This window comes from Pogoniulus pusillus, chromosome 29, assembly GCF_015220805.1.
Source record: "Pogoniulus pusillus isolate bPogPus1 chromosome 29, bPogPus1.pri, whole genome shotgun sequence".
Lineage (NCBI taxonomy): Eukaryota > Metazoa > Chordata > Aves > Piciformes > Lybiidae > Pogoniulus > Pogoniulus pusillus.
The window spans coordinates 18,205,288-18,228,426 of record NC_087292.1 but is presented as its reverse complement, the minus strand read 5'-3'; the positions used below and the strand labels follow the sequence as shown (position 1 = coordinate 18,228,426).

The window sequence follows — 23,139 nt, the reverse complement described above, 5'->3', positions numbered from 1 at the left end:
TGTGAAAGCAATTCCAGGTTTGTGTAACTGGAATCTTCCCTGGCAAAAGTTTTAGGGCAGGGATTTCCCCCGTCCCTTATCTCCCCGGTAATACAAAGGTTGTGCTGCCACAAACAATGCATATGGATGTGAAGTGAGCTGGAGGTTAACTGACCTCAGCAGAGCATTCAGGTGGAACAGCACAGCCTTCTTCCCTCTTCCAATCTGTTTCTCCCTTAGATGACATGTCAAGCCCAGAGATCTAACACCAGACAGTAGCAAAAGTGTCAAGAAATGAACAGAGCTCTCTAGTTTACTATGCTTCCCAATTCTATAGGACTATCTCAGTGAGACATCATGCTGGAATCACAATACTACAAAATTAGTTTGCTTTTAATATTTTAAAATACAACAAGGCTCCTACTGATGTGGGGGATCATGTGTAAGGGTTTGAAGGACCAGGGCCCCCCACAAAATTCTTCATTTATAATAAATCTTGCAAGGGCAGAAGAAAAACGATGCTGAAATTGCTAATAGTCAAGCCCTACCTAGAAAGCAGAATCTTCTCTATAAACATTTTCTATATATGCAATGTTAAGTCCCTTTTATTGGAGCATTTGCTCATCCTTGCCTACTGAACACTATCAGAGTAGCTGCTGTGGAGGATCTGGTAACTGCACACTGCTCCATTAGCTGTAGATCCAGGTGAACTGCTGTGCTCTGGACCACTGCGGCACCCTAGTGGCAGTCTGTGTGGTAAGGAAGTTGGTCTGAATGCAGGTCTTGAGCTTGGCCTCTGAACCCCCAGGCAAGAAGGGCTTGGAAGTGCTGCAGTCAGTATTGCTTATCAGAAGGCAACTTGTATCGAAAGATCCAGACCAGAAGCTACACTGATGGGTCCTGGAGAGAGAGAGAGAAAGAGGTCCAGTCCCCTTTGGCTGGAAGGATGAGTCAAGCCAACACAAGGCTCCAGTGGGAATGAGCAAAGGGGGAAGGCTGTTCCCAGAGGACAGGAGATGAAGAAAAAGAACCCTAAGGGCTACTCCTTGCCTCGCTCCCCAGACCACCTTCTCTGAATATGCAAATGAAGGGCGGGTCCCAGCCGGCCCAAGGAAGGCCTCAGGGGTAGGTTTCAGAGAGCTCTCACCGTGCTTTGGTTAGAAGTGGCCAGGCCAATACTCACTGTAACACTCTCTTTGCTCTTCTCAGCTGAACCTTCCTTCTCCTTGGGGGTGCTGGCTGGCTCTGTGGGTGCAGGCTGCACGCCTGAGCTGGGCTGGGCTGATTTGTTTAATGTTTCTGTGCTAATCTCAGTGTCTGTTTCTTGCTGTGTTGCAGTAGCTAGAAGAAAGGGAAGACAAAGTGGCTACTGCCCAGGTGTACCAGCCCACAGTCACTGCACCCAGCAGGTGGGTCACTGGGGGCACCCAGCCTGGGCTCCATCTGAGAACAGACAACCCGGAGCAAGATTACCTGATTGTGTGCAAGACTTCATGTGCTCAGGCCAGTGAGCCTGCTGGCAGGGGTAGTCACAGTAGCTGGTGTTCCAGCAGCAGTAGAAGATGGCCTCCTTCTTGCAGTTAGCACACCACTGCTTCTTTTTAGTTTCATCCACTGCTTGCTGCTTCTCCAGCTCCAGCTGCTTCTTCACCTCCGCAATCAAACGATCTCGCTCCTGCTCCAGGCTCTGACGCATTTCAGCCATTGTCAGCTCTGCTCAGAACACAGACAGAAGTTCTGCATTTTCTGCCTCCCAACAGCACAGAGCAAACCAACAACTTGCATGAGTTCAAAGGCAACATGAAAATAAAAGTAACAATCACAACACGCCCAGGTGCGCCACGAACACAGCAAGGATGCTCCTTGCACACTTGGTACAAGCCCAGATTCAAGTCCTGCTCCAGTACCCACAGGAGAGAACTGTATTTCTTCTCTCGTCTCCTGAATAAGCCACAGCAGAACAACTCTCCACGGCACCAGTTCCAAAAGGGACTCTGGCAGAGCTGTGCAAACTCACCACTTCGTGAGCAAAGTTGTCAATCTGAGCTTTACTTCAGGACTGCTCTGAAAGCCACCTCCTGTTGCTGCAGTGTGAGCAGATCCCTCAGTCACCACAAGTGCGCAGCGGTGGGAGCTCGAGAGTCTCTTCACGGGAGTGGGCAAGCAACTGCAGCGCTCAGCATGGGCCTCTGAGCCTGCTGACAAACTCTGAGGTTGACAGACTTTTAAACCACCACTAAAGGTGTTTATTTAAATCAGCAGCTCAAGGTCTAAAGGACCTTCATTTCTGAGCACATCTTCAGGCTCTGTGAGCTGCAGAGGAGTTGCTGCCATACCCAAGTAGCCATGAAGAATGCTGCAAGTGGAGGGCAGTGTGGGTATTACTGCTCTGCCCTGATCTGAAAGAGCAAAATGTTACTACCAAACCAAAGGTGTAAGTCTGAATATGGAGTTAGTCAGCCTTTGATTCCAGATACACTCTGCAAAGAGTCAAAAAGTGGAGGAGGGCATTCTACAGACAGTCCTAGGGCAGTCTGGACTGCATGGAGTTTAAAAGAAGGTTTGATCACACAGCTGCAGCCTTCTTCCCACCAAGGCATCCACTACCATCACAAAGCACGTTACACAAGGTGCTCTGCCCTTCCCTTGGGCAACCTACACTATCACATGCCAAAGGCAACACACACCACAGGCATCAGGATTTGCTGCGTGAGCCAGAAGCTGGCACTGCTTTGGACTGCCCCTTCCATACCTAGGTTGTGCTTCATCTCTGACAGCTCCTGCTGGTGTAACCACTGCAGCTTCTCTATCTCGATCCTCAGGCGCCGAATCTGAATTTGAGAAGCCAGGTGATTAGTGACAGTGAGCAGGGTGCAGTGTGAACACAGCACTGATACACAGCAAAACACAGCAGAGAGCCTGAGCACCACCTCCAGCAAGGCTCCGTCCTATTAACAAGGACAAGACCATAGCAAAGACCATAGCAAAGCCCAGCCCTAAGTCAACATTTGTCAGGTTTGCTGACCACAAACAGCACAGACTGAGAACCAAGGCACTGCTGCTGAACTTGCTCTGGCTTCCTCTGAACTGAGCCAAGGCTTGACTGGAATCAAGAATCTGCTCCTCAGGTTTGTTTGTATTTATTGCATTTCATTTCTCTTCACCCATCTGAGGCTTAGGAAAGCAAGGTTTTCATTCCCTGTCGACTGGGAATACAAATACCACTGCTCAAAACTCTGACTCCCTTAGCTGGGAACAAGCAACCAAACCCGTACACCTTGCCTGCATTTGTTCACACTCAGACTTGCTCTGCACTGCTCAGTCTGCTTTTGCCAAGTTTACAGAACACTTCAAAGGTGCCAGGTGCTGCCTCTGGAGGCAGTCAGGGCCATGGACAGCATTTCACTGAAAATGCAAGCAGTATTTTCAAGAGGTATAAAAAGCTGTGGCCAGAATCATGTATCTGGAACAAGGAGCAGAAGTTGAAGTCTTATTCCTCTGGTGAAGAACTGCTTCACTTTTTGTTTGAAACCAGGTGATGCAAAGGTAAACCTGACAGCAGCTCTAAAGACCTGTCTTGATGGCTCACTGCTTCTCCTGGAGAGCCTATCATGGTCTGTGTAGTGTGGTCCTGCACCACCTCTGAAGCAGCACAGAACCAGGATCTCCAGCACGTACAGTGCTCCTACCCAGGGACGCTGTTTTGCAACCTCCAAAGCTCAAATCCAGGTAGCAGTGTTGACTTTGCATCTTGCACTAACCTCAGCTATGGTGCTTCCAGTGGTGTTTTTGGAGAGATCATTATATATTTCAGTCATGGTTCCCTTGATGGCATCCATCATCTGGAAAAGAAAGAAAAGCACATTCCTCACTTTCACCTCCTTTCAAACCACCCTGCTGGGGACTTGCATCACTGTCAACAGTGCCCCATAGCTCTATGGATGTATCTGGGCCTGCTTTTAGGGGACTATTTAGGTGGCAGAACACAACAACTTTGATCTGACTCTGATTTTTAGGTGTTCCTGAGCTGGTGAACTGCTTGACTTGCTACTTTCCCAAGAAGTTGCCATTGACACAGATATGTGTATATATTTCCCTATCTCAATATGAGTCTGAGGAAGACACTCAGTGTCAAGAAGAGTATTGCTGACCGCTGCCAGTCCCAACAAGACCACATGGTTGAGTCAGAACACTGGAAGCTGGCAGCCAAGATTCATCACAGAATGGCAGGGGCTGGAAGGGATCGCTGGAGATCATCTAGTCAAGCCCCCTGCCAGAGCAGGGTCACCCAGGCAGGTTTTGAATGGCTCCAGAGATGGAGACTCCACAATCCCTTGGGCAGCCTGTTCCAGTGCTTTACCTCGTGTTCAGATGGAACTTCCTGCGTTCAGGTTTGTGCCCATTACCTCATCCTGTCACTGGGCACCACTGAAGAAAGCCTGGTCCCACCCTTGATCAGCATTGATGGGATCCCCCCTCAGGCTGCTCTTCTCCAGGCCAAAAGCCCCAAGTCCCTCAGCCTTTCTTCCCAAGAGATGCTCTAGTCCCTGATTCTCTTTGTAGCCTTTGCTGCATCTCCTCAAGGAGATCCCTCTCCCTCTTGAACAGGGAGCCTAGAACTGGGTACATTGCTCCAGATGAGGCCTCAGCAGGGCAGAGCAGAGGGGGAAGAGAACCTCCCTCGACCTGCTGGCCATACCCTTCTTGATTCTGGTGCTTGCAATGCCTGGAGACCAAACTTCATTTCCTTATACAGTATTCAGCTTGATTTTTTCCACTTTAAAGATCTCAGAGAGCAAACAAAAGCTGCTGTCCCATCCCTCACAGCCACTGACGTGGCACAGGCATCAAATCTCACCTTCCCTGTAACAGCCTAGCTCTGCTTAAGACGTGAACACACACTGGAGGAGCAGCTACCATCCACTGAAGCCACCCAGCGGTTACAAGAGAAGTGTCTGTCTGTCCTACTGGCCACAGCTGAAGCAATATGAATGTCTGCTGTCAGTATGGAGCTGAGGGGCTGGCTACACCTTCAGGGAAACACAAAGTGTCTGCGGAAGGCAAGGCAAGCAGCAGCACTCGTGGGGACATGAGAAGTGTCTGAGCTGCTGCAGCCCCTCCACACACGCCCAGGCCTGGAATGGCAGCACTCAGCCAGCTGGAGGAGGATGGCTCAGCACTCGCACCAGAGCCTAGCTGCTGCTTCCCGGCAGAAGGTGTGGCACATGTGACAGCCTGCAAAGGAAGTCAGGTCAGGATGGGACATGTCAAAACCCTCAGTTGAGTTCAACCCCTCGCTCCAGAACTTACTTTGCTAGTGTACTTAGCAATGTCTGCAGCCACATCAGCTGAAGCTGTTGCAATGGGCAAGTCTGTGTTAAGTGAGGAAGAAAGGGTACTTGCAGATCCAGAACTGGTAACCATAGAAATGGGCTGAGTACTTGTAACCAAGGTTATAGTGGATGTGGAAGTGCTCTGGGTGATCTCTTTTTGCTGCACAGCTAAGAAAAGAGAACATACAGCAGATCAATCACAGAAACAAGGCTAAAAACAGGCAAACTTCTAGCTGCAATGTCTGACTTCAGTGTCTGTACCTGACCAGCTCAGGGACTTCATGATCCATACAGTGGTGATGTTTAACCAAGGAACTGCAGAGTGCCCAGCCACACAACTGCCAGGCTCTAAGGCAATCAAGCAAACACATCTTTGAAACATATTTCTTTGGACTGGCCAATGCAAAGAATCTCCTCAGATCTCCATTCTTCCTGCTTTGGGATTTTCCCATCCCACTTCCTAACCTCTCAGTCTTAAGAGCTCCCAACTAATAGCACACATAGCAGCAAAAGTCAGACTGTGACATTCTCATTTGCCATACTTCTGAGGTGCATTACTGAATTTCTTCTTTTTTTGCTTTGCACCAAGGCCTAGGGAGCTACTGCTACAGAAAGCCTCCCTCGGGAATGCCATTCCATACTTGTGTTATTAATGGTGGTAATCACTAGTGGTGTTGTGACATGTTTAATATACATATATGCAGATGAAGGTTCATCTCTGGTTGGCTGCAGAGCAGGGAATGTCACATTAGATTAAGCCATCAAAGCAAGGGAGTTATTCACAGTGCTAAACAGTGTAAGAGAAGCCTCCCCATTTGCCCTCAGGACTTCAGCTGATCTCAAGCAGTGGGCAACTCAAAAACAAGAGCACAAACCGAAGTGCAGAGGCCATCACCTTTTCATCCCTAAGGACTCATCTGCTCTAAGGGGTTTAAAATGTGATGGTTTGGGGCTCATTCTTTTCAGTCTATCTGTAACAGCTCATAGTGTAACAGATGTCTTCACTGCCAACATCCTCAGGAGTTACTGCAATAAAAAAAGTCATCCATGTTTATCTCCAGGGAGCACATTTTTGTTTGTGCCAATCCAGTGAGGAAGGAACAGAATTTGTGTAATTTTGCTCCACTTCAGACTATAATCTCTGAGCTGGGACACTGCTGTGATGTGCTCAGTAGCAAACAAAGCCCCAAGCTGAACACTTTGGGATCAGCTCATATGTTCATGCTCTTATAGCCAAGTTACAGCACTCCCAAGATGGCAGTCACAAAAGCAGTCTGGGACCAGAGCAACGCGCCCCTGGCACAGAGCTGTATGTGAGCGATGACCTAAACCTCCCTTCTGTATGGAGTCACCAGCTCAGCAGCAGTGCTAGCAGAAGGCAGAGCAACTACCCCTCAGGCACAGCAGGGAACAGTGAAGATAATTAACTTCACATTACAAATGAGTTGCTGCTCTGTGTAAAGCCAAGCCACGGGAGGGGCTTACACCACCACCTGCCTGCTACTAGCAAAACCACTAGGAAAGGGACAGCAAGAGAGCAGTTGTGAAAGCATGGCAAAGTGCCATGGCTGTCTGCTCAGCAAACTGACATCAGAGCCTTGCTAAGAGTTCAGCAACAGGGACTTCAGAGAGCAGTGCAGCCTGGGATGCTTCACTGCTGGCCAAGTCCCACACTATGAGAACCCTTCAGAACAGCCTCTTGGCAGGAAAACATGGCTCCAGTGTGGAGATGTTAGGGTGGCAGTGGGAATCATGCAGGTGGAACAGCTAATGGTTTTATCATTTCACTCAGAAAAGAACTCAGGTTGCTCTCCCATACCTGTGGTGGCTAAGAATGGCAGAAATACTGACACAGACAGACACACAAGGGTTTGGTCATTAACAGAAGGAGACAGGACTCCAAATACACACCAGAAGGAGCAGCTTTGCTGAGTATGTTGCTGTATTCTAAAGTCACTTATGAGAGCAGAACCACACTTTGAGATTTGTTTACATGGAAGAACTCCTGGTTGGGCAGCCTTGGAGCACTGGGATCACTACTGGGGAATTATGGCATCACAGGCAGAGTGAGTTACAAAGTGTATACCTTTAACTGCTTGTCTTGTCTGATATCTTGTCCCTTGAGAGGACTGAGGTTGCTGTGACTGAGCCTGCTGGCTCTGCTGCTGTTGCTGCTGTCTCTGCACCTTCTGCATGTGCCACTTTTGAGAGGAGGTCTGGAACTTACTGGAGGAGTTCCACACTACACGCTGCACAGCAGGGGCAGTTTCCTTGGGCAGCAGAGGCCTCTGCTTTTTCACAGGGCTGCCAGTGGCTGCAGCTGGAGCACTAACAGTAGAGGCAGCGCTGGTAGTTGCTGTCACACCAGCTGGTGGAGTCTGGGCTGCAGAGCGGGTAAGGACTGGAGTTTCTGGTAGAGGCTGGGTGCTGGCACTAGAGGAAGGTGGAGTTTTACCTACAACTAAACAAACATAAAATGTTGCTTTTCACCAACACACCCACTCATAATTACCCACCTAACTTTTGGAAGAGCCACATGCACCTTCCAGGCTACTTTGAAATTTTGCCCACCAAAGACAGTTGGTACTCTGCAAGTCAGCTCAGCTGGGGAAGCTGGTGGCAACTCCAAAGCACCAGCCACTGAGCAGAGCAAAGCACAAGAGCCAGAAGAAACAGCCTGACCTCCTTAAGAAGACATGGGAGAGGCCAGCATGTGTTAGGATGTTTCTGGGTCATCTCCATTTCTTCCAGGATTAAAATACACTCAAAAGGAGCAGTGCCTGGGCAGTAACTGAAAGAACAGCACAGCAGAAATTTCAAGCAAGGCAAGCTCTGCACTGCCAGGCAAACACAGCCTGTACTTAAGGTATCTGCCTGCTTCCAGGTTTTAGAGCTGACTGTTCCACATACCAGATCAATTTAGGAACTGGAGAATTCCTTTAAAGCCATGGCCAGGGAAAAACGTCTGAAGGAGAAGACTGCTGCATTGCCTGGTTTCTGACAGGGGGGATCCCCTCCAGATCTGCAGGCACCAGATCTCTTTTCTGGACAGAGGCAATTCAAAATCTCACAGCTACAAGAAAGTCAGATGCAGAATGAAGTATTTTTCACTCTAGTTAAATTTGGGCTTCTGTTTTGTTTTGTCAAAATGCTACCACGCAGAAGCAGCTTAGCAAGAGCCCTTTCCTTGCTGGGACTGCTCTCCTCCTCCAGCATGGCACAGAAACCAGGACAGCAGCCAGGGCCAAGCCACGTGATGTAGCTGCTGTCCTGATCATTACTGAGAGCCTTTACACAGACTCTGAGGGGACCTTATGCAATTTGTGTGTTTGCTAATATCCAACTTGTTTGATACCTGCAGTTGTGGGAGGCCTGTGGAATTGTAAAGATTCAATTGGAAGCCATTAGCAGCTGCAAAACAAACTCTGCCTTTGTCAGAGCAAAGAGCTGGCTGTTCAGAGCTGCTGAAAGCAAACTCAGCCACCTACCTTTTAGTTAAACCAGAATCTCTAAGGGGGAACAAAAACCTTTTTTGTAGTCACAAAGACTGAAAAAAACCCATTCCAAGAAGTGTTCCAGCACAGATATTGTTGCGTTGCTGCAAAAGCAGAGGTAGGAGCTCTGGCTGTGAGCACAGAGCAGCAGGCAGAAGGGAAGGAAGCATTCCACCTACCATCCTGTTTGGGAGGAGGCTCCTTCGACTCTTTCTTGCTTTTTCTTCCCTCCCGGGCGCAGTGATCATCTCCCAGGTCGATCACAAGCTCACTCTCAGAATCAGAGTCCAGCCCTAGGTGCACAGTTGGAGAGTCTGTTTCATCTTTACCTTTCAGCTTTTCTTTTGCTGGATGCTGTAAACCTTTTGCCTTGTCACAGAAGTCTTTCTCAGAGTCTGTAATTGCCTTCTCCTTGGCTGCATCATCTGGTTTCTCCACTTCTGGACTTGTGCTTTTAAGTTCCTCCTTGTCTTCATTCTGTGCTGGGGGTTTAGTTTTTTTTTTTATGCTCAAGGACTCTTTGTCACTTCTTGTACCTTCCTTGTCCTCTCCATCCTCCTGATCATTCTTTGATTTCTGGTCCTCATCACTATATTCACTGTCACTGGTGTCAGACTTTTCTGAATCTTCAGAGTCACTGTGTTCTACTGCAGTGTAAACAGCTTCAGAGATTTCATTTATCCCTAACAGCGGGGAGGAGAGCACATTCCATGCTGACATCAGACTGACAGCACCAACACAAGTACTTTTCACCACCCACCCCACCTGCCAGCCCCTCGGTGCCCCAGCTCAACCCCGCAGTGTCCAACAATCACCTTTTACATATGCAAATCCATAGTTAGGTTTTGTTCAGTGCCCTTCCCTGCACTGGTTTTTACCACTACCTGCAAGCTCTTTCGCTCAGCTCAGCACCCAGTGCAGGTAGACAAAAAGGAGAGGTATTTTTAAGCACAAGAAACCACCTTACAGGTAGTAACACTGCTCACCTGCTCAGTAATTTACATGCAGGTCTGCAGAATCCAGTTTAGACTGCACATGCCTGGGGAGGAGAACTTCGCACTTCTTTAGCCTCTAGAACCCCTTTACCTGAGCAGCAGCCAGCACCGAGGCTCCTGCGTGACAGGACATAGCCATGTGTGCAACTGCCCTCAGCTAGGCACAATCCAGGAGTTTCTCAGTTTACAAAGCAAGCAGTAGGAGCATGATCCTGTCACTCTGTCTCCATCACCACAGCAGAAAAGCAGGCTCAAAGCTGAAAGCTTGCTGCCAAAACCAGAACCAGCCAGGCTTTAAAATTCGTTTGAAATTAAGACAGCTTGGGTCCATTCTACCTGCTTAAAGAGCCCAGATGCCCACGGCTCATTGCAATGCACCAAACACTTAAGGTTTCATTGTTCAAAACCTTTTAAACTCCAAGTTAAGACTTCCTCAAGTGCATCCTCCAGAGCACTCCTGAGGCACACTCACCAAGCTGTGCTTTACAGCTCTCTATTGTCTTGTCAAGGTTAAGCTGGAACCTACTGCGGATCTGGCGTTTGGGGGAGATGAGCTGCACAGGAGTGCTTTGCTGCTGGACTGACTCACTCAGCTCCTTCAGATCCATCTCAGCTTTGCTACGGTCTAGAGAAGGAAGAAAAAAAGACTAAGAAAGATGTTTTGCAAAAAGAAGAGAGATCACTGTGCAGATGAGACAGACTTTGCTGACTGACAAGGGAAACAGCCTGAACGCTTCACTTTACTGCAAGCAATGCATTCTTCCTCTGGTACCAAACACTGCACAGGAATGTCTTACAGGGACCTTTTCTCCATCGGGTGAAATGATCAACAAACCATGATCCAAGCCTGGAGGCTGCCCACCAGCACTACTCTCTGCCAGGAATGCTGAGACTCTAGGGCACTAAACCAGTCTGGTTTCCTTACTACTGAAGCAGAGGCAGTCAGAGTCCTGCCAGTACTCTGCCCAAGCTGTGTCACCATCTCTGCCTTCTGCACTTTCACTTTTGGTTTTTCAGGGAAAAGCCCTGCTCACACTATGTGTGGCAGTAAGACACAGCAAGTCACTCTTGGAAACCACAGGAAGCACAGATGACTGTGAGTCCTACCATCAAAGAGCTGCAAGAGTTACCAATACAGCCCCTGCTGCACACTCACTGGTCCTTCAGGGTGCTGTGCATGGGCCACAGGGGAAGACTTTCTAGCCACACTCTTTAGTCAAAACATTCTCTGCTCTAGCTGATCTCTCCTACCTGGCACTCAAACAGCTGCAGACCACAGGTTTCTTAATGTGTTTCGAAATGCAGTCACCCCAGATAAGACAACAAACAGCAGCAGAATCAGTTCTGTCATCACTTCCACAGACAGCTTAACACACTCAAAAGTACTCCTGTGAGCTTGTGCTCAGAAGCAGAGTATCTGTAACATGCTGAAAACAGGAATTCAGCACTGGAGCTCAAGCCTTCCTCAAACACTTGGCTGACCCCAAGGGGCAGAATCCTACTTCTCCATCTAATACCACGTGGAGGTAAAATGCAGCCAGAGCAGAATCAGAACACTGACAGGAATAAACCACACCTGAAGAAACTGATTTACACCTGCTTGTCTTTCAGAGCTATTCTAACAAATTCATACTCACCTACTTCAGCTTTCAAAATGACACAATCCCAAAATTTACCTCTAAGGAGTTTTAAGACATCTCTTAATTCCTTTCATCCATCTATCTCCCTAAAGAATGGTGAGTGAGGAGGTGCTGTGAAGGCAGCAAGGAAGAAGCAGCCCTAATAACTCCTAAATCCCAAGGACCCCAAGAAAGCCTTGCAGGGAATTCACTTGAGAGACCTGAGGGGTGAAGAGAAGCAAGGGCCATGCAATTACAACCTTTAGACACTTATCTACTATTCAGAAACATTCATTTGTACAACACAGCTAATAAAAACCAAGCCACCTTTTAACTACTTCCTTTTATCAAGGAGAAAAGGCAACAGGAGCTTTGATTTAGGACACAAGAAGGAACAGCAGCTGTGATGAAAGAGTAACTGCACCACACACAGAGGTCTGATCACCTGCACTGACACCATTGGCACTTATTCAGCTGTAGCAGCAGGAGGATTTCAAGACTAACCAAGATTAAGATTCAGAATGCTTCCTGGCGTGGAGGTCCTTTCTTGCTTAGCAGAAATTGGTGTTGATGCTTGAGGAGAGAAAGGTTTGGGGCTGCCTGACAAGCTCCCTGCTTGACCTGTCCGTGTTGGTGCTGGAGAAGCTGAAAAAACATGAAATGAATAAAGGCAGATGTAAATAATCACACCAAAGCTATATTCACTGGGACAAAGCAGCTTTTGTGCCTACACAGGCAGGGGATGGTTTCTGAAATAACTGCAACATTGTGTGGTATCTCCACTTTAACTTATAACTATTCCTTTAATAGAGCAACAATAAAACTTCAAGTTTGCTACAGAAGCCATGAGGAAAATAATGACCTAGCACACCTGTGTAGCAGCAAGATGTGGGCTTGCCCTCAGACCCTCTGCTTGCAGTGACAGCAAGTTTCCAGCTTTCAAGATTTGGTTATTTTAGCTGACTGTGACACTCTCAAGTGGCAGATATCTTAACTCATGTGTAAGCAGACATAAAAGCAAACATTTATTCCATTTGCTAGCTGCATTGACACAGAATTAAAAGGATAAATTAGGGTTAAGTTTAGTACAGCTGGAGATCAGTGCCCAAATGTCTTTGATAAAATGACAGAACCCTCTGGGTTGTACAAAGGTTAAGTAAAATCCTCTGCTCTAAGCCTTTTGGTCTCCAAACTTAGGGGAACAGCCAAACAGTCCAGGAAAGGGAGGAAGCTGCAGACCATTAGCCAAGGAAAGGGATTCATTTTTGTCAGCAGCAGACTCATTTCTGTCCTTTAAATCTCTGCTTAATGCTCTCAAAATATCTCCTTAAGCTCACTGCTGGACATTTTCCTCCCCTGTACGCCCAGGACTGTCCAGCTCTTTGCAGTGTCCTCAGGGGCAGCTCCATCTGCCGCTCCAGGGGCTCTGCCCAAGGGATCTTCTACATTATCTGCATGCTATTGGCATTCAAAATACACAACAGAGGCATCCAAATCAAACAGCTCTTAGTGCAGTGCACTCCTACCACCTGAATTTTGCTTTAGAGCAAACAAGTAATTTGCTTTGCTTGTGCTTTGAAGCACAGCCTCCAGGAACAGGACAGCTCAGCTTGTACACGAAGGAAATAATACAACAGTTTGCAGTTTACAGGGACAATGCCAGATGGGAGACGAAATACTGCAGCTTAACTGCTGCTAGGGTCAGCCAGCACTGCTTTGCACTGGGACAGAGGATGGTAAAGCTTGAGAAGTCAGAATTGCCCAGAACTGCTGTGAAAATCGAGAACCCAGAGCACTGGGATAACATCTGTCCTCAGCTTGTATGGCAGTTCCAGCACCACCTTCAGTGCCGTCAAGAAGTCAGCAGGTGGTACAACAGAAGCTCTGCCACGAAGCAGCAGCTTTTAGCTGCACCTTGTGCACAAAGGCTGTGCACACACAGCCACTCCACCAGGGTTCTGAGGGGCTCCTCCACACCTCACTGCTCAAAATCCCAGCGCTGGCAGAGCTGCACACTCAGGCAGGTGCTGCAGATGGATGGGGCCACAGCACAGGACACTTCTGCACCCAAAGGCAGTTTCACAGCCCAGCCTTTATGGGCTGGAAAGGGTAAATTAGTAAATAAATGGCACTGCCTCTAACAACTGTAAGGGGACACAAAGATATCCTGTCATCAAATCAAAGCTCTGAGCCACTTTCATTCATTTACTGCATTTTCTTGTTCAGAGAGCAATGAACTTTCTTTTGTGGATCCGAAGAACCAAGACAAAGCAGTTTGCCTGACTGCCACGAGACCAGCTGGCATCTGCCTACACCAGAAGTCAGAGAAGTCCAAACTCTGCAAGTTCCTTTTTCTCTTTACCCACTCAGCCTATGGAACTGGAGTTTCACCACATTTTAGCTACTCAGCCAGGAACACCATAAATCAACTCCCAGAGCTGCCAGCCACGACAGTTCTAACCCTTCTATTTACACCAGTCACAGAATGGCTCGCGTCGGAAAGGACCTCCAAAGGCCACCCAGTGCCACTCCCCACACTCAGCAGGGACATGCCCCCCTAGAGCAGCTTGCTCACAGCCTTCTCCAGCCTCACCTGGCATAGCTCCAGGCATGAGACCTCAGCTCCCTCCCTGGGCAACCTCTTGCAGTCTTGCAGCAGCCTCCTGCTGCACAACTTGTTCCTCCCCTCCAACCTCAAGCTGCTCTGCCCTCATTCCAAACCAGTGCCCTTGACCTGTCCCTGCAGGCCTTTGGGAACAGTCCCTCTGCAGCCTTCTTGTAGCCCCTTCAGGTCCTGGGAGATTGCTCTTAGGTCTCCCTGTAGCCTCCTTTTCTCCAGGGTGAACAACTCCCAGCTCCCTCAGCCTGTCCTCCTAGGTGAAGTGTTCCAGTCCAACACTTCTAGCAGGAGGCTTCATTTATCTGTGTCTTTATGCTCCACTCTCCATTCATTTTACTAGCTACCACTATTTTCTGCCAGTTAAACTGAAGAGGGCTGGCCACTTTCCAGCACTGTTTACTCCTTCTCACCATGACACAAATACCTGTCAGTTCTTCTCTGTGGCACTGGAGGTTAAACACGTGAGGGGATCTGCAATGCTGTCCTCCCAGGAGCAGCAGTACAGCCTGTCAGTGAGGGGACAAGACCAGGGGATGAAGCAGATGCCAAGGCCTGCAGCCTGCCTGGTCTGGTTTTACCTGTGTTCTTCTCAATGAAGTCCATGGACTCCTCGCTGGCACTGAAGTGGCTGGAAGTGGCTTTCTTCTCGGCGTCCTGCTCAACGTCGGAGCCGGTGTGCACGGAGGAGTTGGTGCTCATGGGGGAGCGCGGCATGTCGGTCAGCGAGATCCGCCGCCCCGTGCCGCTGCCCAGCATCGACTTGCTCATCAGGATCTTGGGGGACGCTGTCATGTCGAAGTTGAGCTTGATTTTCTCCTGCTTGTCTGTCTTTGCAGTTCCAGCAGTGGGGTTTGCAGGGTCCAGCAGCATCTGGTACTGGTTGTTGGGAGTGTAGGGCGTCCGGAAAGGGGCATAGTTAAACACTCCGAACCGTCTGCGGATGTTATCCACGTAAACCTCCATCTCCTGCATTGCACTATTGAAGATGCTCTTAGTCTTTTTCACAGAAAAAGGAATTTCTTTAGACATGAGGTAGCAATTATTTATTGGAACCCAGGCCCTAGATACAAAACAGAGAAACAGAAGAGCAGAGCTGCATTTCACACTGGGCACTGACGCTGCACAAACAGATTGATTTTAGCCTAGCCATAGAGATAGTCACAGCTCAGGTGATTTGCAAGGACCACCTCTGCCTTCCTTTTAGCATAATCATAAAGACAGGCACAGTTTGGATCATCCCTAAGGACCATCTCTACCTTCTTTCAACAGCTCAGTGCCAAGCAAGTCGCATGCCTCAGGTTATCAATAGCTTAATCCACTCTTCCCAGCTGGACAGAAGTCCCGAGTGAGCAGTGAGGAAATATGCAGAACGCTCTTAATTAGAACAGGCTGTGTGAGCTCATTGGCCTCTCCCACCTTTGAGAGCTACAGTCTCTGCAGCACAGGAATTAACTCACCCAGACTACCTCTGCACTAGGCTTACAAACGCAACTTGCATTCTACTGACAAAGTTCAAGGAACTGGAGCTGTGAACGCTGCAGCAGTCTGTAAGTTGGCCGAGCCAAGTTCAGACTACAGGACCTTCAAACTCCTGAGAGCACAAACTTACAACCAGAGCTTTTAAAGCACAGCCACAGCCATGCCATAGGTTAACTCCCACCTGTCGTGTTGGCCAAAGAAGCGGGCATCAACTTGGCCGTCTTTATCCCGCAGCGCTTTAGCAGGCCAGAATGGAAAGCCTTTGAGTTTAGCCCAGACCAGAGGGTGGGGATTGCTCTAGGGGAAGAAGCAAAATGCACAGTAAGGAAACAGAAGCAGGATTACCTTCAAACCTGACAAACACCACCACTATTTTTCCCCTTGTGTGCTATTTGGATTCAACAGGGATCCAGCACGCATGAGGCACTTGCCACGTGCAAGCTGCCACATCACTGCACCCACAACAGACACAGCACAAATCTTAAGGGAAAAAAATACAATTCCCAGAAACCCCCACAGAAACTCCCAAATGTCTCAGTTAAACACACTGGAACCTCACTTTTTTTATTAATCTAGTTGTTATTAGCCCCCTTCAAATGCTACTTTCTGAAGCTGTTGGAGCAAGGCCATGGGATGAGCCAAGGGCTGGAGCAGCTCTGCTATGAGCACAGGCTGAGGAGCTGGGGGTGTGCTGCCGCTAGAAGACTCCAGGGCAACCTTAGAGCTGCCTTCCAATAACTGAAGGGAGCCTACCGGAAGGCTGCAGAGGGACATTTCATCAGGGTGTCAAGAGACAGGCCAAGGGGAAATGGTTTAAAGCTGAGGCAGAGCAGGGTTAGACAGGAGCTGAGGAAGAATCTCTTGTCTGAGGATGGTGAGACTCTGGAATGAGTTGCCCAGGGAGGCTGTGGATGCCTCCTCCCTGGGGGTGTTGTCCAAGGTCAGGCTGGATGAGGCCTTGAGCAGCTGAGTCCAGCTGACAGGTGTGCTTGCCCATGGCAGGGGAGTTGGAGATGAGCTCTGAGGTCCCTTCTAACCTGAGCCCTTCTGGGATTCTGTGACTTAGATTAGTGCAAATCTTTCAAATTCTCTAATTTCCATGCAAGCCCAAGGGAGAGCCTGGTGGGTCATGCACTTCAAGCCCAGAATTCTAAGGAATCTTCCCAAGTTTGGTGCAGCATTAAACACCACCAGGCAACAGACAGCCTCTTACTACGTCATGAAAGAAAAAATCAAGACTAAACTGTGGGATGCAGGCCTGCAGAGAGAGCCATAAAGACTGCAGAACCCTCCCTGTGTGCAGGCACAGGTGACCCAGGAGCAGGTGACCCTGTGACCTGGTTGCTGCCAGCCTTTCTGGTTACTGCTGGCTGAACCAAGAGCTATGTGGGAACGTGGAACCTCACAGCTCCACATCCTGAGACACTCTGACCTCACCGAGAGCACAATGGGCAAGCACAGCTACTTGGTGAACTACAGCAGCTTTTCTTGACTTAGTAGCCACCAGGGGTTCAGTACCACGTGGGGTAGCAGCAGCAGTGACACAAGAAGTGGCAGTGTAATGCATCAGCTGGAGCACCAAAGCCCTTCACTTACACAAGGCTCACAAAACCAATTCTCTCGTTTTTGGCAAGCAGCTAAGTAACATTCCGGACATACTTCGATTTCATTCATCTGCAAAGAAAAAGCAAACACTTACTGCAGAGCTTAAACAGAGGCCCAAGTGGGACGGGACTGCTATGCCAGCCTGGCTGCTTTGCTACCATCCTTGTCCCACCAAGCTGTGGTCAGATATCAACATTTGTCAGGTGGCCAAGAAGGGCAGCAGTGTCCTGTCTCAGACCAGGAGCAGCATGGCCACAGTTTTGCATTCAGGCAGAGGAACTCTGTATTATCCCAGCAAAAGAAGCACCAAAAAATGCACCTCTGAATCAGAGGTGGGGCTCTTTTTCCAAACCCAAGGGTATTTTTGTGCAGAATCCACGGGTCCATTTTCTTCTTTCCCCTCTCCATCCCCCACTGCAAGCATTAAAGACAACGAACGTCCTAGGGGAGAGACACCTGCAGCACCCTCTGAAACAAACCACGCTGCAGGCCCTGGAGGTGCAGCTCTGACTACAGGAAGCCCACAAACAGGGAGCTCCACAGCACAGACAGCAGCAAACACTCCTAATTCCACTACCAATACATAAAATCAAACATGTTAAAAATACTCAAGCAGTAAGATAATTGGGGCACTCATACCTCATGCTCACAGATTTTGATGATGACTTTTGCTGTCTGTGTCAACTTGTGATTTCCTGAAGAAACAATAAAAATGCTTTAACCAAGACAACTTAGGCTACAAGTCTAAAATCAACAGGGTTTAGATTTACACATCAGCAACGAAGACCACAGAGAAGAGCTGCAGAGCCAATGCCAAACACAAAGCACATGCTTGCACTTTTCTCCTCACCACAGCAATATTCCATCACTCCCTTCTGAAGCCTGTGGCAGCCTGCCCACCACTGACACAGACTCAGTGAGGGATAGCTGCTCTCTCCCAGCCCAAACCATTCCATCTTCTAACTGCTCTGTTTTTACGATGCAGTGACCAAGGGAAAGCGCAGCTTGGGTCTGCTCCTACAGCTCTAAGAAAAACTCTGTTGTGTTTAGGCACTCCGGCCACCATGGAAGATACTTTCAGCACCTGTCAACCAGAGGTCTACAAAGGGCTCAGTGCCTCTGCCTCCTTCAGTGTGCTGTTTCAGGACACAAGGCCACAGGAATACTCACCCCCATTGTAAATAATGCAGTTGTGCAAAATCCATTTGGCGTCAGCCAAAAACGCTTCAGTGCAACCGTACATCTTCTTCTTAACATTCTGCAAGGGAGAGGTGGCAGTGGGTCAGGACACCCCCTGGCTCTCCTTCCCCCCTGCTCAGCCCACATTCACAATACTGTGTCCAGTTCTGGGGCCCCAAGTTCAAGAAGGACCTCAGGGAACTGCTTGAGAGAGTCCAGCACAGAGCCACAGAACTGCTGAGGGCAGTGGAACATGTCCTGTGAAGCCAGAATGAGGGAGCTGGGGCTGGGAGCAGAGAAGCCTGAGGGCTGCCCTCAGTGCTGTGCTAAAGATGTGCAGGGCAGTATCAGGAGGACGCAGCCAGGTTCTGCCAAGGGCAGCACAAAGAGCACTGGGGGCAACCTGGGGCTGAGGTGGCACGGGAACAGAAGGGGAAACTTTGCCACTGTGAGGGTGACAGAGCCCTGGAGCTCTGCCCAGAGAGGCTGTGGAGTCTCCCTCTCTGGAGACATTCAAAACATGCTTGGATGATCTTCTGAGGTCCCTTCCAACCCCTAACATTCTGTGGTTCTGCAATTGTTTCCTGTCAGCCACACAACAGACCTGCCTCTTCTCTACTGTGAGACTTGTAATTCTAAAGACTTTTCCACCTGCCAGAGCCTAACAGACTGAGTTAAACAATGCATCATTCCACAAACATGTTCAATGCTTCCAAAGAAAGAGTTAGTTTTCTGACAAAGCATTTTCTGCAGAGCCACGGAACAGAACTAAGTCCTTGATTGCCTCTTCTGACAGAGCTTTGCTCACAGAACTTTTATTTTTGCCTTCTCCTAAGACCCAGGCAGAACTATTGCTCAGAGCACATATGAGAGTGGGTTTTGTTCTCCTGTCCACTCCCTGGGAGCAGTAATTCCATGAGATAAAATCACGTCAGGTGGTTGTGTCCCACCTATACACCATAAAGGCATCCAGCTCCACTGTAAAGACCCAGAGAAGAAAAGGTGCTGTCTTCACCAGGTCTTAGCAGAACAGAGCTCTGCAGTGCCTCGCTCTTCACTAAGCAATGGAGAAAGGAGAACTTCATGAATTGAAACCTTCAGATTATTGAACTGAGAAGAGTCTCACTGTCCACCTCTTGACTGGCTTTTTCCTGTTGACTCAGATGAAGCAGAGATCATAGGATTTGTGGAAGGATCAGTAAAAGCAGCCTAGAATGAGCCCTGGATAGCCACTCAAATGGGCCAGAGATCCATCAGCACCTCAGAGATATGATGAGCAAATGCCAGCTCTGGCTAATGAATTTTCCCCAGAGGATCACTGTTGCAGGAAGTCACCAGGGTAAGCTTGGCCTCTTCACACTGCTTTTCCTGAGCAATTGTTTCCAGTTCAGACAAAACTGTGGATGTGCCCAGTTGGCAAGTGGCTGTGTTGGAGCTGCAAATGAGCTGGCATTTATAACAAGAAGAAGAAGCATCCCAAGCAACTCTCTCCTCCTCCCACCAAATGCTTCAGAAATCTTACTGAGAGCAAACTGGAGGAGTCTTCCTCCCTGAGCTTCATACAAACCTTCTCTAATGTACAAAGGTCCATTGGGTGAAAGATATATTCTGCATAATCTGGGTGTTGATCCAGTGAAACTGGCTTTTGAAATGGCTCTGTCTGCAAGGAAAGAAAATCACATCAGCATCACACCTCTTATTCCTGAGCTGTTACATCTGTTCACTGACACCTCACATCTGCCTTCTAAGGCCCATTCCAGCTGGGAAAAGGTAAAGCTTTGTGAAGTCATAAAGTATGTGTAGGAATTAAAAGGTCTAATTTAACTGATTTTTCATGTGCTAAAAGTAACAAACTCCAAAGATCAGGGGAACTGCAAAGTGCATTGCCATTATTTGCAGTAGGAGCAGGGAGCATGAGATGAGGCTCAACAGGTAGTTTTTACCAGAATAAAGACAGTGAATTTATGATTCCCTGCCCTCACAAATGGTTCTTCCCCAGACTCTCACCAGAATCCTAACTTTCAGAACAGTGGTGGTTGGGTAATGCAAAGGCATTCAAACTTTTATCCCTGGGTCTCTGCCCTTCATTTGCTAACATGGAGGAGCAGCAGCTCCTGGAACATAAAACCAGCTGCAGTGTGCAGGTAGCAAAAGGAGAGGTTGTTAGAGAAGGGCCTGCAGGAAACACCTTAGCAGCATTCACCAGACATTAGCTTTCTAACCACACTCTCAACACTTTGTGTGCTCAACAGAAACTGATCCTGACACTTTGCTCCAGGAAAGCAGCACCTGCAAGTTTCTAATGGCTCCAGCTAATAGGATATTTGCCATTCCAGGGTAAAAGGACTCCAAGAGCCAAAACCTGTAAGTACTTCCCAGAAATTACCACTGCCCTGCTGAAGTACTCCAAGAGCTGCAGACAGTCCATGACTTTGGGCTTTGCCAGCAGATGCTCCTGTGACACTGCAGGCACAGACACCAGTTCCTGCCCCTCTGATTTACACACAGGGAGAAGGCAGCAAGAGGAGTTCAGACAGCCGTTGTGATTCACCACAGCACACTGCGGTTTGCTGCTATACTCACACATGTGAAAACCAGGCAAAACTTGCCTGGTGAACTAATCTGTCTGCAGCAGACAGGTAGCAGACAGCACAGGAGATGTCACATATGAGCTGATAAAATAAATGAGGTTCAGAAGCCAGCAAAGGAAGCAAAGCTCAGGATTATGGCAAACATGATCCAACCACTAAAAACCAAAGCCAAACAAAGCCCCCAACTTCTTACCCCTGGCTGTTTCATTTTCTGTAGTGCAAACTTCAGCAAGTACGACAGCTGTTCTATGGTGAGCATTGTCATAGCTTTACTTTGTGTTTCTATGCATTCTGCCACTGTGATTTTCTGAAAGTTAAGATCAAAGAGGATTTTGTCAGCAAACATTTCCAGGGAAGTTCTCACTGAAATATTCTGGCATTCAAAAACAAAACAATAACAACCTTCTTAGAAACTAAATGTGTCTGCTGCTGAGTAGGTTAATATAAAACAAACAAGCAACAACCCCAAAACCAAAGCCCAGCCAATCCTCCACCATCTGAAAAGCATGCACAGTACAGGTGTAAAGACATCAAATTCCCAAACTCAATGCCGTGTGAACGTGTGAGAAGGTCCTCTGGGGCTCTGAGTCATCAAGGGAAAATACACAATAAACCAATATGCTTGCAATAAGCTTCTCTGATGCCAAGTGTGCTCTCCTCAGGAATGATTAAATCCCTCCTCAGCCTTGCACCAATCCCCAGGTATTTCTTTAGGCCCTACAGTGCAGTGTTCTCCTGAACTGCTGTGGCACTGAGCAGCACACTGGAAGCAGCACAAACTAAACCAGTCAGAAGCGCAGAATGCTCTCAGAGTGATGCCTGACGAAGGGCTCACTCTTTGAAGTGTGCCTTCTCCAGTGATGGAAACAAAGGAAGCTGCAGGCTCATGGCAGGGAGGCAAACATTGCCGGCACAGTCAGAAGGCATGGGGAAGCAGCAGTGGCTGCCTCCTCTTCTGCACACGTTTTTCTGGTAGCCTTACCAAAGGGGAATACAGGAATAAGGCAGAAACATTTCAGAACGCAAAAGAAGCTGCTTGCAGCTCACAAACACGAGAGAAATCCACTCCTTGAAGCCAACTAACCTCACATTCTGGGCAAAACCAATCCCCCTCTGGTTCCGCTGTCAGTTTCAGACACTTAGCATGATAAACCCGAGGGCAGAGCTCACAGCAGAGGACTTGGCCTTCCCGATGACAAACCCAGCAATAGAAATCATTCCGTCCATCCTGCGGTACAACATCAACAGGGTCTGTGGTGAGTGGCTGCTTCATATAGTAAAACGGACCATGTCTTAGTTCTGACTGAAATGTAGGCAAGAGAAACAGGTTTGGTTTCAAAACAAATCTGCATTTTTTCCAACAATCAATATTCATCACATACAAGCAAAGAGCAGTGCACAGAGTCTGATGAAGATGGATGCAAGCACATTATCTCACTGACTGCACACCACCCCCCCTCAAGAAGCTGGCTTCTTAGCCCTCACATGCCAGTTCGCACCCAAGACTGAACAATAACATCTTGGTGGCAAGTGAGGGCATTTGGAGCAGACATGCAATCCAACAAGGCAGAACTCTTGCTCTTCAGGAAAGAAGCGTTGCTACAGAAGCTAGCAGGTCCTCTAAAATCACAACTCCATGGGGCTGTGCAAGCTAAATACTCAGATCTTTAGAGGCAGCTAAACTTGGGCCAACTGAAGAAGTTAGTCCTGAAACAAGAAGTTGAACACCATGCAAACCTGTTCACAACTCTGTACAACAAAGCAAGCATTAATTTTGATTAATAAGGCAAACTGTAGAGTAGGACAGCAAAGGAGCAAACCCTGAACAGTCACCTCTGCTGCAGGAGCACCGGCAGAGAGTGGATCCAGGATGCCAGACTCAGTCTCCACCGGTTTGCCTGCACTAGAAGTGCTGCTCACTTTGGGAACTGCAGAGACTGCTCTGCCACTTGAGTACAGCCAGCTCAGAAAGGACACAGCTGATGCCAAAGCTTCTGCAGCTCTGGAGAGCTGCTATCATTCATTGCAAAGCTACCTTCTATTTCTTAAGGACGAGGGAACTGCAGTTCAACATTAATGGTCTGCTGGAGAGGAGCGTGGAGGGAAACTCTTTGGAGTTGTGAGCAGTCTGTCTACTGTGACTTTGTTTGATATCAAACCATCTGCTAATGACACGAACAATCCAAGTGCTGGCAGTGTGCAGAACTGTTTGGCTCCCTGGCAATTCTGCACTTGTCCTACACCG

At 48.4% G+C, this 23,139-nt stretch overlaps 1 protein-coding gene across 9 annotated transcripts in view; it reads right to left on the bottom strand.

Moving 5' to 3' along the window:
• Positions 1 to 345: 345 nt before the first annotated feature.
• Positions 346 to 23,139, bottom strand: part of ZMYND8 (zinc finger MYND-type containing 8) — a 95,989-nt gene continuing 73,195 nt past the window's right edge. For 8 of the 9 annotated variants that reach the window (XM_064167872.1, XM_064167874.1, XM_064167873.1 and 5 more), the window contains 18 exons: positions 21,979 to 22,197; positions 21,088 to 21,201; positions 19,871 to 19,963; positions 18,295 to 18,382; positions 17,764 to 17,819; positions 17,116 to 17,193; positions 15,701 to 15,816; positions 14,619 to 15,100; positions 11,925 to 12,065; positions 10,274 to 10,426; positions 8,986 to 9,489; positions 7,399 to 7,773; positions 5,290 to 5,480; positions 3,741 to 3,821; positions 2,732 to 2,810; positions 1,453 to 1,692; positions 1,163 to 1,320; positions 346 to 879 (listed from right to left, as the gene is read on the bottom strand). In XM_064167872.1, the coding sequence (XP_064023942.1) occupies positions 865 to 879; positions 1,163 to 1,320; positions 1,453 to 1,692; positions 2,732 to 2,810; positions 3,741 to 3,821; positions 5,290 to 5,480; positions 7,399 to 7,773; positions 8,986 to 9,489; positions 10,274 to 10,426; positions 11,925 to 12,065; positions 14,619 to 15,100; positions 15,701 to 15,816; positions 17,116 to 17,193; positions 17,764 to 17,819; positions 18,295 to 18,382; positions 19,871 to 19,963; positions 21,088 to 21,201; positions 21,979 to 22,197 (3,183 nt within the window). In that variant the 3' untranslated portion in view covers positions 346 to 864. The remainder of the gene's footprint in view (positions 880 to 1,162; positions 1,321 to 1,452; positions 1,693 to 2,731; positions 2,811 to 3,740; positions 3,822 to 5,289; positions 5,481 to 7,398; positions 7,774 to 8,985; positions 9,490 to 10,273; positions 10,427 to 11,924; positions 12,066 to 14,618; positions 15,101 to 15,700; positions 15,817 to 17,115; positions 17,194 to 17,763; positions 17,820 to 18,294; positions 18,383 to 19,870; positions 19,964 to 21,087; positions 21,202 to 21,978; positions 22,198 to 23,139) is intronic. The other variant, XM_064167880.1, reaches the window with a different exon arrangement.